Source organism: Cetorhinus maximus, chromosome 3 (genome assembly GCF_964194155.1).
Source record: "Cetorhinus maximus chromosome 3, sCetMax3.hap1.1, whole genome shotgun sequence".
Classification (NCBI taxonomy): domain Eukaryota; kingdom Metazoa; phylum Chordata; class Chondrichthyes; order Lamniformes; family Cetorhinidae; genus Cetorhinus; species Cetorhinus maximus.
Window position 1 is genome coordinate 11,592,669 of NC_135881.1, and position 20,284 is coordinate 11,612,952.

The window sequence follows — 20,284 nt, forward strand, 5'->3', positions numbered from 1 at the left end:
TTATTAATTACACAGGTTAAAATATATACACATGGCTACAAATTACTATTATCATAACTAATAACAAATTCCTAAACTAATCTCCATTAAGGCAACAACAACCCATAGACTTAACCAAAGCACCAGACAAAGCATTTTCACCTTACGAATTCAAAATGAGGTTCTTTCCACTGTGGAGCCAGTTGGAGGCTTGCAGCTGCCTTTTGATCTTACATTGCCTCTGCCTGCACACCCGAAAACTACTGAAGTTATGCCTACCACCATTGATTGAATTTAAATTCTCATTGTCTCACCAGCCTCTTTGAACTCCACCTTTTAACAATGAAACCCCTTTCATACCAATTTTATTAGTAATATAAACATATGACTTGGTATCTGTTAGAAAGGCATCAAGTTTTCACCCCACTTCTTGAATGCTCTATTCAAAAAATGCAAATGCATGCTATCTCCCTGTTTACATCTCAAACTAGTACATCAAAGCACCCAGACTAGCTGGCTTTAGTCCAGTTAAGACATACTCATAGACTAACCTCTATTTTAAAAGAAAAATATTTTCTAAAATTTATATAGTAATAGCTTCATGACATCCCCCTCCTTATCAGAAAATGAATCGTCATATTTCTAAAAGATGGCTTCATTTTAATAACCCATCTCACACTATCTCCAATATTTATTACACTATTACATTATCAGATGCATGCATTAGCATAAGAACATAAGAACTAGGAGCAGGAGTAGGCAATTCAGCCCCTCGAGCCTGCCCCACCATTCAGTACTATCATGGCTGATCTAATTTCGGCCTCAACTCCAATTTCCCACCCTCTCCCCATAGCCTTTCAACCCATTACTAATTAAAAATCTGTCTATCTCCTCCTCAAATTTATTCTGCACCCTGGCATCCACTGCACCCGAAGGTAGTGAATTCCACAGATTCACAACCCTTTGAGAAAAGTAATCCCTCCTCATCTCTGATTTAAATCTACCGCCCCTTAGCCTACAACTATGGCCTAGAATGCCCCACCAGGGGAAATATCCGCTCCACATCTACTTTGTCTATCCCCTTTAGCATCTTATAAACCTCAATTAGATCTCCTCTCATCCTTCTAAACTCTAGTGAGTATAGGCCTAAACTGCTCAATCTCTCCTCATAAGACAAGACCCACATCTCTGGAATCAATCTAGTGAACCTCCTCTGAACCGTCTCCAAAGGAGCTACATCCTTCCTCAAGTAAGGGGACCAAAACTGTGCACAGTACTCCAGGTACGGTCTTACCAATGCATTGTACAGTTGCAACACTTCTCTATTTTTATACTCTATTCCTTTAGCAATAAATGCCAAAATTCCATTTTCCTTCCTTATTACCTGCTGTACCTGCATACTAGCTTTCAGCGATTCATGCACGAGGACACCCAGATACCTTTGCATTGAAGCATTCTGAAATTTATCTCCATTTAAATAATAAGTCGCCTTTTTATTCTTCCGACCAAAATGGATAACCTCACACTTATCCACGTTAAACTCCATCTGCCAAATTTTGGCCCATTCACCTAACCTGTCCATTTCCGTTTGTAAATTTCCTATTTCTTCATTGTAACTTACTTTCCCACCTATTTTAGTGTCATCTGAAAATTTAGCTATAGTACCTTCTATCCCTGAATCCAAGTAATTAACATAGATTGTAAATAATTGGGGCCCAAGGACCAAACCCTGTGGCACCCCACTAGTTACAGCTTGCCATCCAGAAAAAGACCTGTTTATCCCGACTCTCTGCTTTCTGTTGGTTAGCCAACTGTCTATCCCATCTAATATATTACCCCTAACTCCGTGTGATCTTATCTTGTGTATTAATCTTTTGTGCAGCACCTTATCAAAGACCTTCTGGAAGTCCTGATATACTACATCTACAGGATCCCCATTATCCACTTTGCTTGTCAAATCTTCAAAGAACTCTAGCAAATTAGTCAAACACGATTTACTCTTCATAAAACCATGCTGACTCTGATGGATTGCATTTTGACTTTCCAATGCCCCATTCCTACCTCCTTAATAATGGATTGCAACAATTTCCCATCGACAGACGTTAAACTAATTGGTCTATAGTTTCCTATTTTCTGCCTTCTCCCACTTTTTGAATTAGCATTTTTCCAATCCACTGGAACCTTTCCAGAATCCAGGGAATTTAGGAATATTATAGCCAATGCACCCACTATCTCCGCTGCCACTTCCCTTAAGACCCTGGGATGTAGGCTATCAGGTCCTGGGGACTTGTCACCCTTTAATCCCAATAGTTTGCTCAGTACTTTTTCTCTAGTGATGGTGATTGTTCTAAGTTCCTCCTTCTCTATACCCTCTGCACTACCTGTTACTATTGGGAGCAGTACTAGTGTCCTCCACCATGAAAACTGAGGCAAAATATTGATTAAGCATCTCTGCCATTTCCATGTTCCCCACTATTAACTCCCCAGTCTCATCCTCCAAGGGACCAACATTCACTTTAGCTACTCCCTTTCTTTTTATCTACTTGTATAAGCTTTTGCAATCAGTTTTTACATTTTGCGCTAGTTTTCTTTCATAATTTACTTTTGCTCTTTTTATTATTTTTTTAGAAACCCTTTGTTAATTTTTAAAAGTTTCCCAATCTTCCAGCCTGCCACTGACCTTTGCAATTTGGCATGCCTTAGTTTTTGCCTTTATGTTATCTTTAACTTCCTTGCTTAGCCATGGATGCTTTTTCTCCCTCTTACCATCTTTCTTCCTCTTTGGAATATATTTTATTTGGGAGGAATTGAATATCTCCTTAAATATCTGCCACTGTTCATCAACTGTCCTACCTTGTAGTCTTTCTGCCCAGTCCATTAGGGCCAAACCTGCCCTCATGCCTATGTAGTTACCTTTGTTTAACTCCAGAACACTAGTGTAGGACTCAAGTTTCTCGCTCTCAAACTGAACTTGAAATTCTATCATGCTATGATCACTCTTCCTTAGAGGATCCTTTACTATGAGATCATTAATTAATCCCATCTCATTACACAAAACCAAATTCAGAATAGCCTGCTCCTTGGTTGGTTCCACAACATATTGCTCCAAGAAACAATCTCTAATACACTCTATGAACCCTCCCTGGAGGCTACCCTTGCCAATTTGATTAGTCCAGTTTATAAGCATATTAAAATCACCTATGATTATTGCCGTGCCTTTCTTAATGCTCCCAGTATTTCCTGGTTTATGCTGTGCCCTACTGCTGAACTACTGTTTGGGGACCTATAGATTACTCCCACCAGGGACTTCTTTCCCTTGCTATTTCTTATTTCTACCCAGACTGACTCTACGTCTTGCTCTCCAGTGCCTATATCATTCCTCACTATAGCACTGATCTCTTACTTTACTAACAAAGCTACACCACCTCCTTTTCCTTCCTGCCTAACCTTGCGAAACACTGAGTACCCTTGGATATTCAACTCCCAAACCTGCTCTCCCTGTAACCACGTCTCAGTAATCGCCACCAAATCATACCTATTTATCTCTATTTGCGCTGTTAACTCATTAGTTTTATTCCGAATGCTATGTGCATTCAGATACAAAGCCTTTAAGTTTGCCCTATTATCAATTTTCCCTACTCTTATATGATTCTTTGGTGCAATATGGCATTCACACACTCTGTCCCTTCCTTTCACTTTTTGGTAACAATCAGCCTCATCACTAACCTGCACTCTTACCATCTCCTTAAACTTTGATTTTTTATATTTCCATACAACTGAACTCTTGTGTGTGTGTATATATATATATATATATATATATATATATATATACACACATATATACACACACACACACAAGTCCTTGGTATCAACAGAAATCACTCCAGTTCAGTGTCCATGTTTTGTTTAAGTGTCCCATTTTCCTTTAAGCTTCAAACTCTTGATAGTGCAGCTGCAAACTGATTTTCTCTTCCAGCAATATGCATAATATGTAGATTAAATGGTTGTAACAATAGACTCCATCTGAAAGACCTTGCACTTTTGTCACGAAATTTGTTCAAAAACTTCAAAGGATTATGGTCTGTATAAACAATTGTTTCTGATGAACATAAATTTCAAAATGCTGCAACGCTAATACCAAACTCAAAGTCCCTTTTTCGATCGTTGAATATCTTCTCTGTTGTACCTTCAGTTTCCGTGAAAAATGCCCTATCGGTTTTTCAGTTCCAGTATCCAATGAAACTTCTTGTTTTTTAATAGTTCAGCCACTGGAACAACCACTTGGCTAAAATTTGGTACAAATTTCTGGTAAAATCCACTCATGCCCAGAAATCTGAAAACTTCTTGGTTTGTTGTAGGCATTGGGAAATCCACGATAGCCTTGATTTTCGCATCCCTCAGAGCCACCTTGCCATGTCCAATGGTATGGCCTAGATACATAACTTGTGCTTTTGCAAATTCACTTTTAGCCAAGTTCATCACCAAATTAGCTTCTTGCAGTCGAGTAAATAATTCTTCCAGATGCTGTAAATGCTCCCCCCACGTCTGACTGAAAACAATTAAATCATCAATATAAACCACACAATTGCTTAGACCCACAATTGCTTTGTCAGTCTTTGAAATGTCGCAGGTCTTCATACCAAATGGCATGACTTTAAACTGGTATAGTCCACTTGATGTTACGAAAGCAGATATCTCCTTTGCCCTCTCTGACAACAGTACTTCCCAATATCCTTTTAGCAAGTCAATTTTTGTAATAAATTTCGATTGCCCCACTTTCTCAAAGCAATCTTCCAACTGTGGTATGGGATATGAATCAGCTTTTGTCACTGCATTCACCTTTCGATAGTCCACACACAGTCTTTGTGTTCCATCCGGCTTCAGTACCAGTACAATAGGTGAAATCCAGTTACTGCAACTAGTCTCAATGATACCATTTTGAAGCATGAAATCAATTTCTTTTTGTAATTGTGATAACTTTGCCTGTTTTAATCTATAAGATTGTTGCCTCACTGAAGATGATATTTCTATACATACATCATATAAAGCTAAATGTGTCTTTCCCAACTTATTTCCACAAATAGTTTTGTGAATAGCTTTTCCAAATCACTTTGACACTGGCTTAGAAGGTAACTCAATATTACATTTAAACTTTCAAGCACCCCCGCATTATCCAATTTGATTAGAGGAAAATCAATTTCAGAGTCCTGCACTTCTACCTCTTACTCATCATCCACCATTATTAGCACCTCCTTTTGTTCCTCTTCCCTGTCAAAGTGCTTTTTAAACATATTTACATGACACACCCTCTACATCTTTCTTTTATCTGGAGTATTTATTAAATAATTTACTTCACTCAGTTTCTTTTCAATCCTGTAAGGTCCACTAAATCTTGCATTTAATGAATCCCCTAGTACTGGTAATAAAACTAATACTTTCTCTCCAGAAACAAAACTGCGCATTTTAGCCTTCTTATCTGCTTTCACTTTCATCACTTGCTGTGATATGAAATTTGACCCCTGATCTGATTGTATTTCCTTAGGTAAACCATATCTTGTACAAAATTTAATTAACTCCTCCACAATCTTCTTCGTTGTAATATTTCTTAAAGGTATCGCTTCAGGAAACCTAGTAGACACAGCCATTACAGCTCCTCACACCCCGCTTCCTGTAAGGACTCCATCACATTCTCTCAATCCCTTCGCCTCCGTCGCATCTGTTCTGATGATGCCACTTTCAAAAACAGTTCCTCTGACATGTCTTCCTTCTTCCTTAACCGAGGTTTTCCACCCACGGTGGTTGACAGGGCCCTCAACCGTGTCCGGCCCATCTCCCACGCATCCGCCCTCACACCTTCCTCTCCCTCCCAGAACCATGATAGGGTCCCCCTTGTCCTCACTTATCACCCCACCAGCCTCAGCATTCAAAGCATCATCCTCCGTCATTTCTGCCAACTCCAGCATGATGCCACCGCCAAACACATCTTCCCTTCACCCCCCCTGGCGGCATTCCGCAGGGATCGTTCCCTCCGGGACACCCTGGTCCACTCCTCCATCACCCCCTACACCTCAACCCCCTCCCACGGCACCTTCCCATGCAACCGCAGAAGGTGCAACACCTGCCCCTTTACTTCCCCTCTCCTCACCGTCCAAGGGCCTAAACACTCCTTTCAAGTGAAGCAGCATTTCACTTGCACTTCCCTCAATTTAGTCTACTGCATTCGTTGCTCCCAATGCAGTTTCCTCTACATTGGAGAGACCAAACGCAGGCTGGGTGACTGCTTTGCAGAACACCTTTGGTCTGTCCGCAAGCATGACCCAAACCTCCCTGTCGCTTGCCATTTCAACACTCCACCCTGCTCTCATGCCCACATGCCCGTCCTTGGCCTGCTGCATTGTTCCAGTGAAGCTCAACGCAAACTGGAGGAACAGCACCTCACCTTCCGACTAGGCACTTTACAGCCTTCCAGACTGAATATTGAGTTCAACAATTTTAGATCATGAACTCTCTGTCTCCTCCATCCCCATCCCCTTTCCGATCCCCCTTTTTTTTTCCCAATAATTTATATAGATTTTTCTTTTCCCACCTATTTCCATTATTTTTAAATGTATTTCCATCCATTGTTTTATCTCTACCTTTTAGCCTATTTTGATCCCTTCCCTTCACCCCACCCCACCCCCACTAGGGCTATCTGTACCTTGCTTGTCCTGCTTTCTACCCTTAATTAGCACATTCCTTAGATAATATCACCACCTTCAACACCTCTTTGTTCTTTTGTTTGTGACATCTTTTGGTTATCTCCACCTATCACTGGCCCTCTATCCAGCTCTACTTGTCCCACCCCCCCCTTAAACTAGCTTATATTTCACCTCTCTTCTATTTTTACTTAGTTCTGCTGAAGAGTCATACGGACTCGAAACGTTAACTGTGTTCCTCTCCGCAGATGCTGCCAGACCTGCTGAGTTTTTCCAGGTATTTTTATTTTTGTTTAAACTTTCTCATATAACTGTTTTAATTGCAAATCATTTCCTGTAACTCCACTAACCTCTTTGAGTTAAACACTTCAGTTGAACTATTCTGCTTATCATCTTCCTGAACAATGTTACCAAATACAGTGCCAGCTAATTGGATTTTGACACCTTCTTCTTGCCTTTGAACTGCCTGCTTATCTTGTTTGTTTTGTTCTTCCCACTGGGCCTTTGATCTCGTTAAAACACAATCAGGAAACAATCCAAGATGTTCCTTCTGTAGCATTTCTGTTGAAAACACTTCTACAGGCTGCTGAACTACCATAGGCATATTTGCGATCCAGCTATATCATTACCCAGAATAAATTGAACCCCTGCAATGGGCAATTTTTCTACCACTCCAACTATAACCTCACCATTCTTCTATTTGCTCTTCAAATTTACCTTCCACAATGGAATAGATTTAGCATCTCCATGAACCCCACTTATTTATCACCTGCTGCTGCAACACTCCCTCTGAACAATAAATATCCCTAAACAAAATCAGAATTACCTGGAAAAACTCAGCAGGTGTGGCAGCATCGGCGGAGAAGAAAAGAGTTGACGTATCGAGTCCTCATGACCCTTCAACAGAACTGAGTGATATTAGGAGAGGGGTGAAATATAAGCTGGTTTAAGGTGGGGGGGGGGGTGGGGGGAGAGAAGTTGTAGGGGGGCGGTGGTTGTAGGGACAAGCAAGCAGTGATAGGAGCAGATAATCAAAAGATGTCACAGACAAAGGAACAAAGAGGTGTTGAAGGTGGTGATATTATCTAAACGAATGTGCTAATTAAGAATGGATGGCAGGACACTCGAGGTACAGCTCTAGTGGGGGTGGGGTGGAAAGACTAATAAGGCATTAAAGGTATAGATTTAAAAATAATGGAAATAGGTGGGAAAAGAAAAATCTATATAAATTATTGGAAAAAACAAAAGGGAGGGGGAAGAAACGGAAAGGGGGTGGGGATGGAGGAGGGAGTTCAAGATCTAAAGTTGTTGAATTCAATATTCACTCCGGAAGGCTGTAAAGTGCCTAGTCGGAAGATGAGGTGCTGTTCCTCCAGTTTGCGTTGGGCTTCACTGGAACAATGCAGCAAGCCAAGGACAGACATGTGGGCAAGAGAGCAGGGTGGAGTGTTAAAATGGCAAGCGACAGGGAGGTTGGGTCTTTCTTGCGCCCAGACCGCAGGTGTTCTGCAAAGCGGTCGCCCAGTTTACGTTTGGTCTCTCCAATGTAGAGGAGACCGCACTATATCACTATCCCACAACATTATAGATTGACTGGCCCCTGTGTCTCTTAATATTTTAACATCCTTACCTACCCCACCCTGTACATATGGAAAGACTTTCCCTTCACATACAAAGTCTTTAAACATTTCTGCAACCTGCTCCTCAGAATTCCCTTGAGTAAACTGTGAACACATTCTCAATTCTTTACCTTTCACTGATTCTCCCTGTTTCACCTGTACACAAACCACTGGTTCTCCTGTGCTTGAACCTCAGAACCCACTGTACTTTTAAGTTCCAGAGCTTTTTTGTACCCCAATACTTCCTGCAGATTTTTCCTGCAACCTCCAACACACTGACTTCATGTGCCCCACTTTATTACAATGAAAACACCTCAATTTTCGAATGTCACTTCTGCCTTCAGCACCTTCCTTCTTGTTCTGAGAAAAAACTTCCTGGGAATTTCCAGCTACTCCTCTTCTCTGACTACCTGCCTTCCTTTCACCTTCCTACTTTTTATCCTTTTCTGATTTGAAAGGGTGTTGGAAAAATGGCTTAGCTCTATGAACTAACTCGTAGGGCAGAATTTTCTGCCTGTCGGGCAGGCGGGCACGACCCAATCACCGGCGGGCCGGGAGACGACCCCCACCGGAGAAGCGGGCCCCGCCGCCATTTCACGTGGGTGGGCCAATTAAGGCCCTCCCAGCGTGACGTCTGACGAGAAGCACTATGCGCTTCCTGTGCGGGCGGGGGGGATTCCCCAAAAGCGAGAGTGCGCTCTTTCGCGCATGTGCACGAAAGAGCGCACATCTCCCTGAGGCTAAGTGCTGCCTCGGAGATCGCTTACACTTTTTAAAACATATTAAAAATAAAAAAAAAATCCCTAACATGTACCCCTCATGTGACATGAGATGGGACATGTTCATAATTAACATAACTTTATTAAAAATGTTAAAACCCTGCATGAAACCTCATCCCGCCCATGGATGAAGTTTCATGTTTTATCTGTTTGCTGCCGAGGCTCCTGGCCTGCACGTCAACCTTAAGGTTGGACGGGCAGGTACACTAAGAACTTTAATTGATTTGTCCATGGCCTCAATTGGCCATTGACAGGTCGGCGGGCCCGCAGCTGATTTTGCTGTGGGCCCGCCTTCCTGAAAATGTAAATGGACTGGGATGACGTCGGGGGTTTCGTCCGACATCATCCTGCGTCACTTTATGCATCGGCGAGCGGGCCCCGCCCCCTGCTCGCCGATGGCAAGATTCTGCCCGTAATCATCAGATATCTCTGCTGCTTGTCTTACAGAATCAACCCTCTGTTCCTCCACATGAGTTCTCACTACCGAAGGGATTGAATCTTTAAATTCTTCCAAAAGAATGACTTCCCTAAGAGCTGCATACGTTGTCTCTATTTTTAACGTTCGTATCCACCGGTCAAAATTACTTTGCTTTACTCTTTCGAACTCAATATAAGTTTGCCCGGGCAGTTTTCTCATATTCCTAAACTTCTGCCTGTATGCTTCAGGAACCAACTCATATGCACTCAGAATAGCTTTTTTCGCCACATCATAATTCGCCGACATTTCTTCTGAAAGTAAAGCATATACCTCAAGCCCCCTACCTAATAACTTAGACTGTAATAATACTGTCCAGTTTTCCTGTGGCCATTTGATCTGTTTAGCTAGCTTCTCAAATGAAATAAAGAATGCTTCAATATCTGTTTCCTTAAACTTTGGAAGAGCTTGTACAAATTTAAACATATCCCCACTGGGTTCTACTCTAGAGATAAATCCTTCCTCACCTACTGAAGTCTCTTTTCTAACTGCCAGCATTTTCAGCTGGAATTATATTTTTCACTCTCTCTCTCTTTCCTCCTTCTCCATCTTCGCAATTTCTAATTCCCCTTTAAAAGCCATTTCTCTGTCCTTTGCTTCGAATTCAAGCTTTTTCATTTGCAACTGAAGTCTCACTACCTCCAGCTGTGACTCACTAGTGTCAGGTTTCACTTCCAACTGTAGATGCTGTGCTATACTTTTAACTATATCAGATTTCCTAGCACCCTCAGGTAACCCAATTGTAATTTATCCACCAACTCTGTTAACTTACTTTTGGTTATTTTCTCCAACCCACTCAGAGTTATCTCTTCTACTCCCAGACAAGTCTTAGAAACATAGAAAATAGGAGCAGGAGTAGGCCATTCGGCCCTTTGAGCCTGCTCCGCCATTCATTATGATCATGGCTGATCATCCAACTCAATAGCCTGCTCCCGCTTTCTCCCCATGACCTTTGATCCCTTTCGCCCCAAGAGCTTTATCTAACTCCTTCTTGAAAACATACAATGTTTTGGCTTCAACTACTTTCTGTGGTAGCGAATTCCATAGGCTCACCACTCTCTGGGTGAAGAAAATTTCTCCTTTAGCAATTGCCAAAGCCATCTTGCAGCCTCACCATTTCTAAAAGATCTCACCAGCTCCTGAATTCAAAGATCCTCTTGTACTCATAAGCTTTAAGATCCACCAATTTCTAACCAATCAAGGAATTAGAAATATAATTTATCCCAGCACAGCCCCCAATTGTTATGACCAATGCAGTTGGTAAAGCGAAGTTATTTAAAAATCCCAGAGGGAAACATTAAACAACTGTCATAACCAATAATTTTAAGTGTTATGGAGAAGAAATCAGTTAACGTTTCGAGTCTTCATGACCCTTCAGCAGAACTGAGTATAGTTAGGAGAAAGGTGAAATATAAGCTGGTCTAAGGTGGGGGGGCGGGGGGAGAGAGAAGTTAAGGGTGGGATGATTGTGGAGATAAGCAAGCAGTGATAGGAGCAGATAATCAAAAGATGTCACAGACAAAAGGATCAAAGAGGTGTTGAAGGTGGTGATATTATCTAAGAAAAGTGCTAATTAAGAATGGAAGGCAGGATACTCAAAGTACAGCTCTAGTGGGGGTGGGGTGGAAAGACTAACAAAGTTTTAGTTTTAGATTTAAAAATAATGGAAATAGGTGGGAAAAGAAGAATCTATATAAATTATTGAAAAAAAAGGGAGGGGGGAGAAACGGGGTAGGGATGGGGGAGGGGGAGTTTAAGATCTAAAGTTGTTGAATTCAGTATTCAGCCCGGAAGGCTGTAAAGTGCCTAGTCGGAAGATGAGGTGCTGTTCCTCCAGTTTGCGTTGGGCTTCACTGGAACAATGCAGCAAGCCAAGGACAGACATGTGGGCAAGAGAACAGGGTGGAGTGTTAAAATGGCAAGCGACAGGGAGGTTTGGGTCTTTCTTGCGGACAGACCGCAGGTGTTCTGCAAAGCGGTCGCCCAGTTGGCGTTTGGTCTCTCCAATGTAGAGGAGACCGCATTGGGAGCAACAAATGCAGTAGACTAAGTTAGGGGAAATGCAAGTGAAATGCTGCTTCACTTGAAAGGAGTGTTTGGGCCCTTGGAAGGTGAGGAGAGAGGAAGTGAAGGGGCAGGTGTTGCATCTTCTGCGTGGGCATGGGGAGGTGCCATAGGTGGGGGTTGAGGAGTAGGGGGTGATGGAGGAGTGGACCAGGGTGTCCCGGAGGGAACGATCCCTACGGAATACCGCCAGTGGGGGTGAAGGGAAGATGTGTTTGGTGGTGGCATCATGCTGGAGTTGGCGGAAATGGCGGAAGATGATCCTTTGAATGCGGAGGCTGGTGGGGTGATAAGTGAGGAAAAGGGGGACCCTATCATGTTTCTGGGAAGGAGGAGAAGGCGTGAGGGCAGATGCGCGGGATATGGGCCGGACACGGTTGAGGGCCCTGTCAACGACCGTGGATGGAAAACCTCGGTTAAGGAAGAAGGAGGACATGTCAGAGGAGCTGTTTTTGAAGGTAGCATCATCAGAACAGATGCGACGGAGGCGAAGGAACTGAGAGAATGGGATGGAGTCCTTACAGGAAGCGGGGTGTGAGGAGCTGCTTCATGCTCTCGTCGGGACCTGGAAAAATTTATTAATTTTGCTTCCAATCTCCACCCCTCCATCATTTTCACATGGTCCATCTCTGACACATCTCTTCCCTTCCTTGACCTCTCTGTCTCAATTTCTGGTGATAGACTGTCCACCAATATCCATTACAAGCCTACCGACTCCCACAGCTACCTCGACTACAGCTCCTCACATCCCGCTTCCTGTAAGGACTCCATCCCATTCTCTCAGTTCCTTCGCCTCCGTCGCATCTGTTCTGATGATGCTACCTTCAAAAACAGCTCCTCTGACATGTCCTCCTTCTTCCTTAACCGAGGTTTTCCACCCACGGTCGTTGACAGGGCCCTCAACCGTGTCCGGCCCATATCCCGCGCATCTGCCCTCACGCCTTCTCCTCCTTCCCAGAAACATGATAGGGTCCCCCTTTTCCTCACTTATCACCCCACCAGCCTCCGCATTCAAAGGATCATCTTCCGCCATTTCCGCCAACTCCAGCATGATGCCACCACCAAACACATCTTCCCTTCAACCCCCCTGGCGGTATTCCGTAGGGATCATTCCCTCCGGGACACCCTGGTCCACTCCTCCATCACCCCCTACTCCTCAACCCCCACCTATGGCACCTCCCCATGCCCACGCAGAAGATGCAACACCTGCCCCTTCACTTCCTCTCTCCTCACCTTCCAAGGGCCCAAACACTCCTTTCAAGTGAAGCAGCATTTCACTTGCATTTCCCCTAACTTAGTCTACTGCATTCGTTGCTCCCAATGCGGTCTCCTCTACATTGGAGAGACCAAACACCAACTGGGCGACCGCTTTGCAGAACACCTGCGGTCTGTCCGCAAGAAAGACCCAAACCTCCCTGTCGCTTGCCATTTTAACACTCCACCCTGTTCTCTTGCCCACATGTCTGTCCTTGGCTTGCTGCATTGTTCCAGTGAAGCCCAACGTAAACTGGAGGAACAGCACCTCATCTTCCGACTAGGCACTTTACAGCCTTCCGGGCTGAATACTGAATTCAACAACTTTAGATCTTAAACTCCCCCTCCCCCATCCCTACCCCGTTTCTCCCCCCTCCCTTTTTTTTCAATAATTTATATAGATTCTTCTTTTCCCACCTATTTCCATTATTTTTAAATCTAAAACTAAAACTTTGTTAGTCTTTCCACCCCACCCCCACTAGAGCTGTACTTTGAGTATCCTGCCTTCCATTCTTAATTAGCACTTTTCTTAGATAATATCACCACCTTCAACACCTCTTTGATCCTTTTGTCTGTGACATCTTTTGATTATCTGCTCCTATCACTGCTTGCTTATCTCCACAATCATCCCACCCTCAACTTCTCTCTCCCCCCGCCCCCCCCACCTTAGACCAGCTTATATTTCACCTTTCTCCTAACTATACTCAGTTCTGCCGAAGGGTCATGAAGACTCGAAACGTTAACTGATTTCTTCTCCACCGATGCTGCCAGACCTGCTGAGTTTTTCCAGGTAATTCTGTTTTTGTTTTGGATTTCCAGCATCCGCAGTAGCTTTTAGCTTTTTGTTTTTATTTTAAGTGTTATGTTTGAGATGCGACTCTAAACTCAGGAATCAGACCACTAGTTCTCGAGGTTTTACATTAAACTAAATGAAACATTTTATTAATTACACAGGTTAAAATATATGTACACATGGCTACAAATTACTACTATCATAACTTTTAACAAATTTCCAAACTGATCTCCATTAAGGCAACAACAACCCATAGACTTAACCAAAACACCAGACAAAGCATTTTCACCTTACGAATTCAAAATGAGGTTCTTTCCACTGTGGAGCCAGTTGGAGGCTTGCAGCTACCTTTTGATCTTACATTGCCTCTGCCTGAAAACTACTGAAGTTATACCTACCACCACTGATTGAATTCAAATTCTCATTGTCTCACTAGCCCCTTTGAATTCCACCTTTTAACAATGAAACCCCATTCATAGTACCAATTTTATTAGTAATATAAACATTTGGCTTGGTATCTGTTAGAAAGGCGTCAAGTTTTCACCCCACTTCAAGAATGCTCTATTCAAAAAATGCAAATGCACACTATCTCCCTGTTTACATCTCAAACTAGTACATCAAAGCACCCAGACTAGCTGGCTTTAGTCCAATTAAGACATACTCATAGACTAACCTCTATTTGAAAAGAAAAATATTTTCCAAAATATTATATACATCAATAGATTCATGACACCAGCCTAGCCTTGGATGTTGACATCATTTCTGACTCAATCATTAACTCTGGAAGTGAATTCCACAGCCTTAGCAGAACTAGGTGTCATTGTATAAGATGGATTCAGGCTTGGTACCAATAGTGTGACTTGTATTAACATTTAACACACTTTGGGCCAGATTTTTGCTGAGGCGGGTAGCTCGAATTGGGAAACTTCCTGACTCACCAGACCCGCCTTAGTTGAAAAGTATCTAAATTATTTGATTTTTGCTCTGGGCGTGGAATGAGTTGGACTGCCAACTCTGGAAGCAGAGCGGAGGTGGGCAAGTGCTGAGGTGGGCTAGTTAGATGGCCTGCTTCAGTTCTAAAGGACTGCATCCCCACCTACCCCATGGCCTCCCATGCTCTCCTTGCCAACTCAATGCCCTAACTCATTCCCCCTCCATGCGCCCTCCATGGGCCCTCATCCTTCCATGCCAACTCATTCCCCAACCCACCCTCCCCCCATGCCCTCACCCCTCCAGCCAATTCTATAGCCACTCCCCAGTATCCACGATGGGAAGACCTCAGGAGCCCTGTGGAGATGAAAAAAGTAAACCTCTAACAACCTAAAACAGGTCTCACTGATACATATTTGATAGTGAAAAAAGCTTCCATTCAAAGAACCCATTCAAAGCTTTTAATTCTTGTCAAGTGGTTAATCTCATAAGACCCCTCATCAAAGTCAACTAATCCTTTAATAGCCACTTTAAACTGTCAACAAATTGTGAACTTAGAACCTCCTGCTGAAATAATTGTAGCTTTAAAACTCAGCCAAGCTGATTCCCTTGGGTGAATTTTTTAAAAATTCAATCACGGCATGTGGGCTTCGCTGGCTGGGCAAGCATTTATTGCCCATCCCTAGTTGCCCTTGAGAAGGTGGTGGTGGGCTGCCTTCTTGAACTACTGCAGTCCATGTGGTGTAGGTACACCCACAGTCCTGTTAGGAAGGGAGTTCCAGGATTTTGACCCAGCGACAGTGAAGGAATGGCGATATATTTCCAAGTCAGGATGGTGAGTGACTTGGAGGGAACTACCAGGTGGTGGTGTTCCCATCTATCTGCTGCCCTTGTCCTTCTAGATGGTAGTGGTTGTAGGTTTGGAAGGTGCTGTCTAAGGAGTCTTGGTGAATTCCTGCAGTACAGGAATGTCAGCAAAGAATTATATTGAAACTGCACAATGAGATGCTAATGTTTTCTAATCTGCAGCAGATGGCCTGTCAATCATAGCAGTCCAGCAGAGGGTTTTTTTTAACTCTGTGCCAGCTACAGCCTTTTTATTTTTAAAGTCTAAGAAGCAGTGGATTTAAAAAACTTCAGATTATGATTGTTATACAGACCTTATTCGCCCTTCAAGAGCATTTACATCTACTCTATCAATTTGCGACACCCACATTGTGGGATAAGGCCTTTACAACAACCAAAATGGTGTCTGTTTGAACTCAACAGTAAGTTCCTCTACTGACAAAAATTGGATGCTGGAAATGGGGGCGGGACTTCCTCATCCGGGTCCCACTCACCACTTTTAAAGGTCTACAGGGTCGTCCCGACGACGTCAAAATCTATCCCTTAATGTCTAAGCAAGAGCATTTACAGAGATCTGAACCATATTAATCGCTCTGTTCCTGGGCAGAGAATGTACCTTTACTTTCCTTGGTTCAGTGTTCTTCACTGGTGTTCTCTGTACTCCATGCAGCCTTGTGTGTTTACAAACCACTTTCATACACACAGATCCTGAACCATCAAAACCTTGCCAGTTTCGTCTCCCCTCATCAGACATTGTATGCTGTCTGCTTTCTTACTTGGCGACCTTATAAGTTGAAGGTTGCTGTCCTACATGGTAGCTCAGATATCTTGCTCACAGACCAGATGGTTAAAGTGATCAGGTTTTACCAGCTCTGCTTTTCCCATCATTTCAGCTAATCACAGAAACTAGGCCCTCGTTATCTGAGAATGACCCCCTGATGCCATGCTTCTCGTGTAAGTTTCAACTTTTTCTTTTTCTGCCTTCTTTATGTCAGCAGTTCCTCCTGGACTAAAACTCCATCAATTTGTATAGGCAAGGCATGATGGTAAGGTAAGCAGCAAAGATGTCAGTTTCTAAATCCTTACCCAATTGTCATTCCCTCCTTCATTTGAAAGGAAGAAACTTCAAGGAAAGACCTCTGGAAGGACGAGCTCCCTGTGGCTGATCGAATCCGGGCACGGCAGGAGTTGGTGAAGTTCGAGAGATGCCACAACTTCCTGAAAAACCCACGCTACCTGCCGCCTCAACTAGGAGGCAAATCCCTCATTATGCCAAAAAAGAAGATACCAAAGAACGTGGCTGGAAGACACCTATTTGTAGACCAGAGGTATGAAATGCCCAATTTAGGACTGGGGTTCATTTCTAGTTGGATAGAATTGAAAAATGGAGAGTAATGTAAAATTTATGTAGACTGGATAACTAGACGCTTCTGGTTTCCACATATTAAAAAGGCTATAAAGGCACTGGAGAAAACTAGAGTTATACTAGAACTGAGAGGGAATACCTACCAGAAAAGGCTGGACTCGTTACTCAGGAAAAAAGGACTCAGGAATGAATTGATAGAGGTTTTAAAAACTGTGAAGGGATTCAGTAGGGTGGGTGTTGCGAGTCAGAAACTGGGGCTATAAATATTAAATAGTTAATAAATTCATGTCAATGGACTGGTCAGGTGGGCAGAAAAGTGGCAAATGGAATTCAACCCAGAGAAGTGTGAGGTGATGCATTTGGGGATGTCAAACAAGGCAGAGGAATGCACAATTAATGGGAGAACACTGAGAGGTTGTAGAGGAAGTGAGGGACTTTGGAGTGAGTGTCCACAGATCCTTGAAGGTAGCAGGACAGGTCAATAAGGTGGTTAAGAAGGCATATGGAATCCTTTCATTTATTAACTGAGAAATAGAATATAAGAGCAAGGAGGTTATGCTGGAACTATATAAAACATTAGTTAGGCCACAACTTGAGTACTGTGTGCAGTTCTGGTCACCTCATTAAAGAAAGGATGTAATTGCATTAGAGAGGGTACAGAGGAGATTTACGAGGATGTTGCCAGGACTGGAAAATTGCAGCAATGAGGAAAGATTGGATAGGCTGGGGTTGTTGTTCTTGAAACAGAGGAGATTTAATCAAGATGTACAAAATTGTGAGGGGCCTAGACAGAGTAGATGGGAAGAGCCTATTTACTTTAGCAGGGAAGTCAGTGACTAGGGGGCATAGATTAAAGTGATTGGTAGAAGGATTAGAGTGGAGATGAGGAATTTTTTTTTAACCCAGAGGTTTGCGGGGGTCTGAAATTCAATGCCTGAAAAAGTAGTGGAGGCAGAAACCCTCAACTCATTGAAAAGGTGTCTGGATATGCACTGGATAGGCTGAAGATTATAGGATAGTGGCAGTACTGAGGGGAGCCTAGGAATTCCACTGCTGAGAAAGGATGAGCAGGAACAGAAGCACTAGACTTTAATAAACTGAAATGATGAGAGGAAGAAGAGTGTGTAAGGCGCAGTATTTGTCTTCACCCAGATCCCTCAATATCAGAAATAACAAAGCATCAGGGACAAAATCCGGATGTTTTTTGGGCAGGTGATCTATACATTATATTATTATATATATTATTTCTTTTTGTGGTGCAGTGACCCCAGTGAGCCTATCCCTGTTTTTCTGGCAAATCCACCCATTATTCTCTTTACGGACTACAAGGTGGGACAGGTGTATGAGGTAAGTGCAAGTGATGTCAAGAATGTCGAAGGGGTATAAAAATGCTTAAGTTAAATTTATTGATTATTTCCCTGCTCCCTCCCCCCACCCGCCCCCAACCAATATGGAAGCAGAGATCTATCTTGTTTCAAATGCTACAATTTTCTGATCCTCAAGACTGGCTATATAGGGAGTGATCATAGGTGTGGGGGACCATTGAAAAATAAGCCTAAGTTGCAGAGGGCCCGGTCATTCCCACTTTACACAAAACCAGCTAAATGGCCAGGGTATTATTTAAATAAAGAGCCATAGCTTTATTTAAATCTTACAGAATGCACTTGAATGAAAACAAGTTCAATTTTCTCTCTGTCCAGATAAACATTGAGCTGGGTACTCCCTTTACCTATAAGTATCAAAGGGCCTGAGGTTTTTATGCTTGGGCTTTTTTAAAAAACTTCTTTCATGGAATGTGGGCAAGTCCAACATTTGTTGCTGATCCCTAGTTGCCCTTGAGAAGGTGGTGGTGAGCTGCCTTCTTGAACTGCTGCAGTCCATCTGGTACCTGTAGCAGTTTGGTACAACTGAGTGGCTTGATAGGCCATTTCAGAGGGTAGCTGTGGATGTGGAGTCACGTGCGGGCCAGACCAGGTAAGGACTGCAGGTTTCCAAAAGAACATCAGTGAACTAGATGGTTTTTTACAACATTCGATGGTAGCTTCACGGCACTATCACTGAGACTAGCTTCCAATTCTATATTTATTAATTGAATTTAAATTCCACCAGATGCCGTGGTGGGATTTGAACCCGTGTTGACAGAGCATTAGTCTGGGCCTCTGGATTGCTACTATGCCACTGTCTCCTCCAGGCTTGCAATATGAAACCTTTTACTAATTCTTTGTTGTCAGTTTAACTACAGTTTTCCATCAATCTTTTTTTTTCCTGGAGATTTTTCTTTCTCCAAAATGTTTATGTGAAACCTAAAGAGATTCCAAATTCAACAGAAAGCAGTCTTATAAAATGCTTGCATGATATCCGTGGCACAAGAAGGTGCTGAAGAAAAAGGAGCTTTTACAACACAAACTTTCACTGGGGAGCTCAGATCGTGCCAGAGCGTCTATCACAGTAGAATATCCTTGTTGGTTAGCAGGGTAAGCTAAAATTATTGAAGGGCATTGATTTTAAAGTGTCCTATTTGCAGTATCTCATGGCTGAAGTACAGTATGAGAGAGGTTATCTAAGGATCTAGAGCAGGTATCAGAGACGGATTGCTAACACTTGGCATTATACCACCAACTGTATCTATAGACTCGGGTACAACTACCTAACAGTGAAACTAAGATATAGGTCATTATGCTCTAACTGAATGGTGGAACAGGAGCAGAATTGCTCCCTCTAGTTCCTGTGTTTCTGTGACTGCACCAGTAATGACTCAGCTGCTGCTATTTACATCTCCTCTAAGCCCATCTTTTGTTTCTTTACTTGCCCCATCACTACCCACTTTTGCCTTGTGCTGTTTGTCACTTCTGCCTTCCAACCTTGCACAGACCTTCCCTTTTGTTCCTTCTGTCTTCCCCTCTCACCAGACCCTGCAACCCCCTCAACCCTCTGCTTTCCCTACCCCTATACTTGACTTTTTCCAGTACTGATGCAAGGTCATGAACCTGAAACACGAACTCTGTTTCTCCTCAGATGTTGCCAGACATGTTGAGCATTTCCAGCATTTTCTCTTTTTCATTGCTGTAAAATACTGGCTTCTCGAGCTCCTAATGAGCACAAGGTCAGTTGTAAACCTGTGCCATTTGCTGCAAGGATGCCTGCAGACATTGGAACGGTCAAAATCACCTTCTCCCTTACCTGTTTCTTTGACCACGTCCTGCCAGACAGTTTGCAGTGCTCAGTTCAAGGGACTGTGTCTTGGAGTGCCAGCCATGGCAGTCTTCCTCACATGAGCCTTATGAAGTAGCACATGGGCTTCACTCAGCTGCCAAACAGGACTTCAAGTGCTCTGTCCCTCATTTGTCCACAGGCTCCAATTTTACCAGCTACCTTTGATTTTATTGCTTCAAAACGACCACAGTTGGCCATGACTCCATGGACATCACTGTTGCCTCTGAGTTCAAATCTCCTCTCCAGAGACCTGAGCACAAAATCTAAGCCG

The 20,284-nt window shown here is 43.1% G+C and overlaps 1 protein-coding gene across 1 annotated transcript in view; it reads left to right on the plus strand.

Annotated features, from left to right (window-relative positions):
• dlec1 (DLEC1 cilia and flagella associated protein) overlaps positions 1 to 20,284 on the plus strand; it is a 154,150-nt gene that overhangs the window by 31,759 nt on the left and 102,107 nt on the right. Inside the window, 2 exon segments of the mRNA XM_078536422.1 lie at positions 16,551 to 16,762; positions 18,063 to 18,147. Coding sequence (XP_078392548.1) covers positions 16,551 to 16,762; positions 18,063 to 18,147 — 297 coding nt within the window.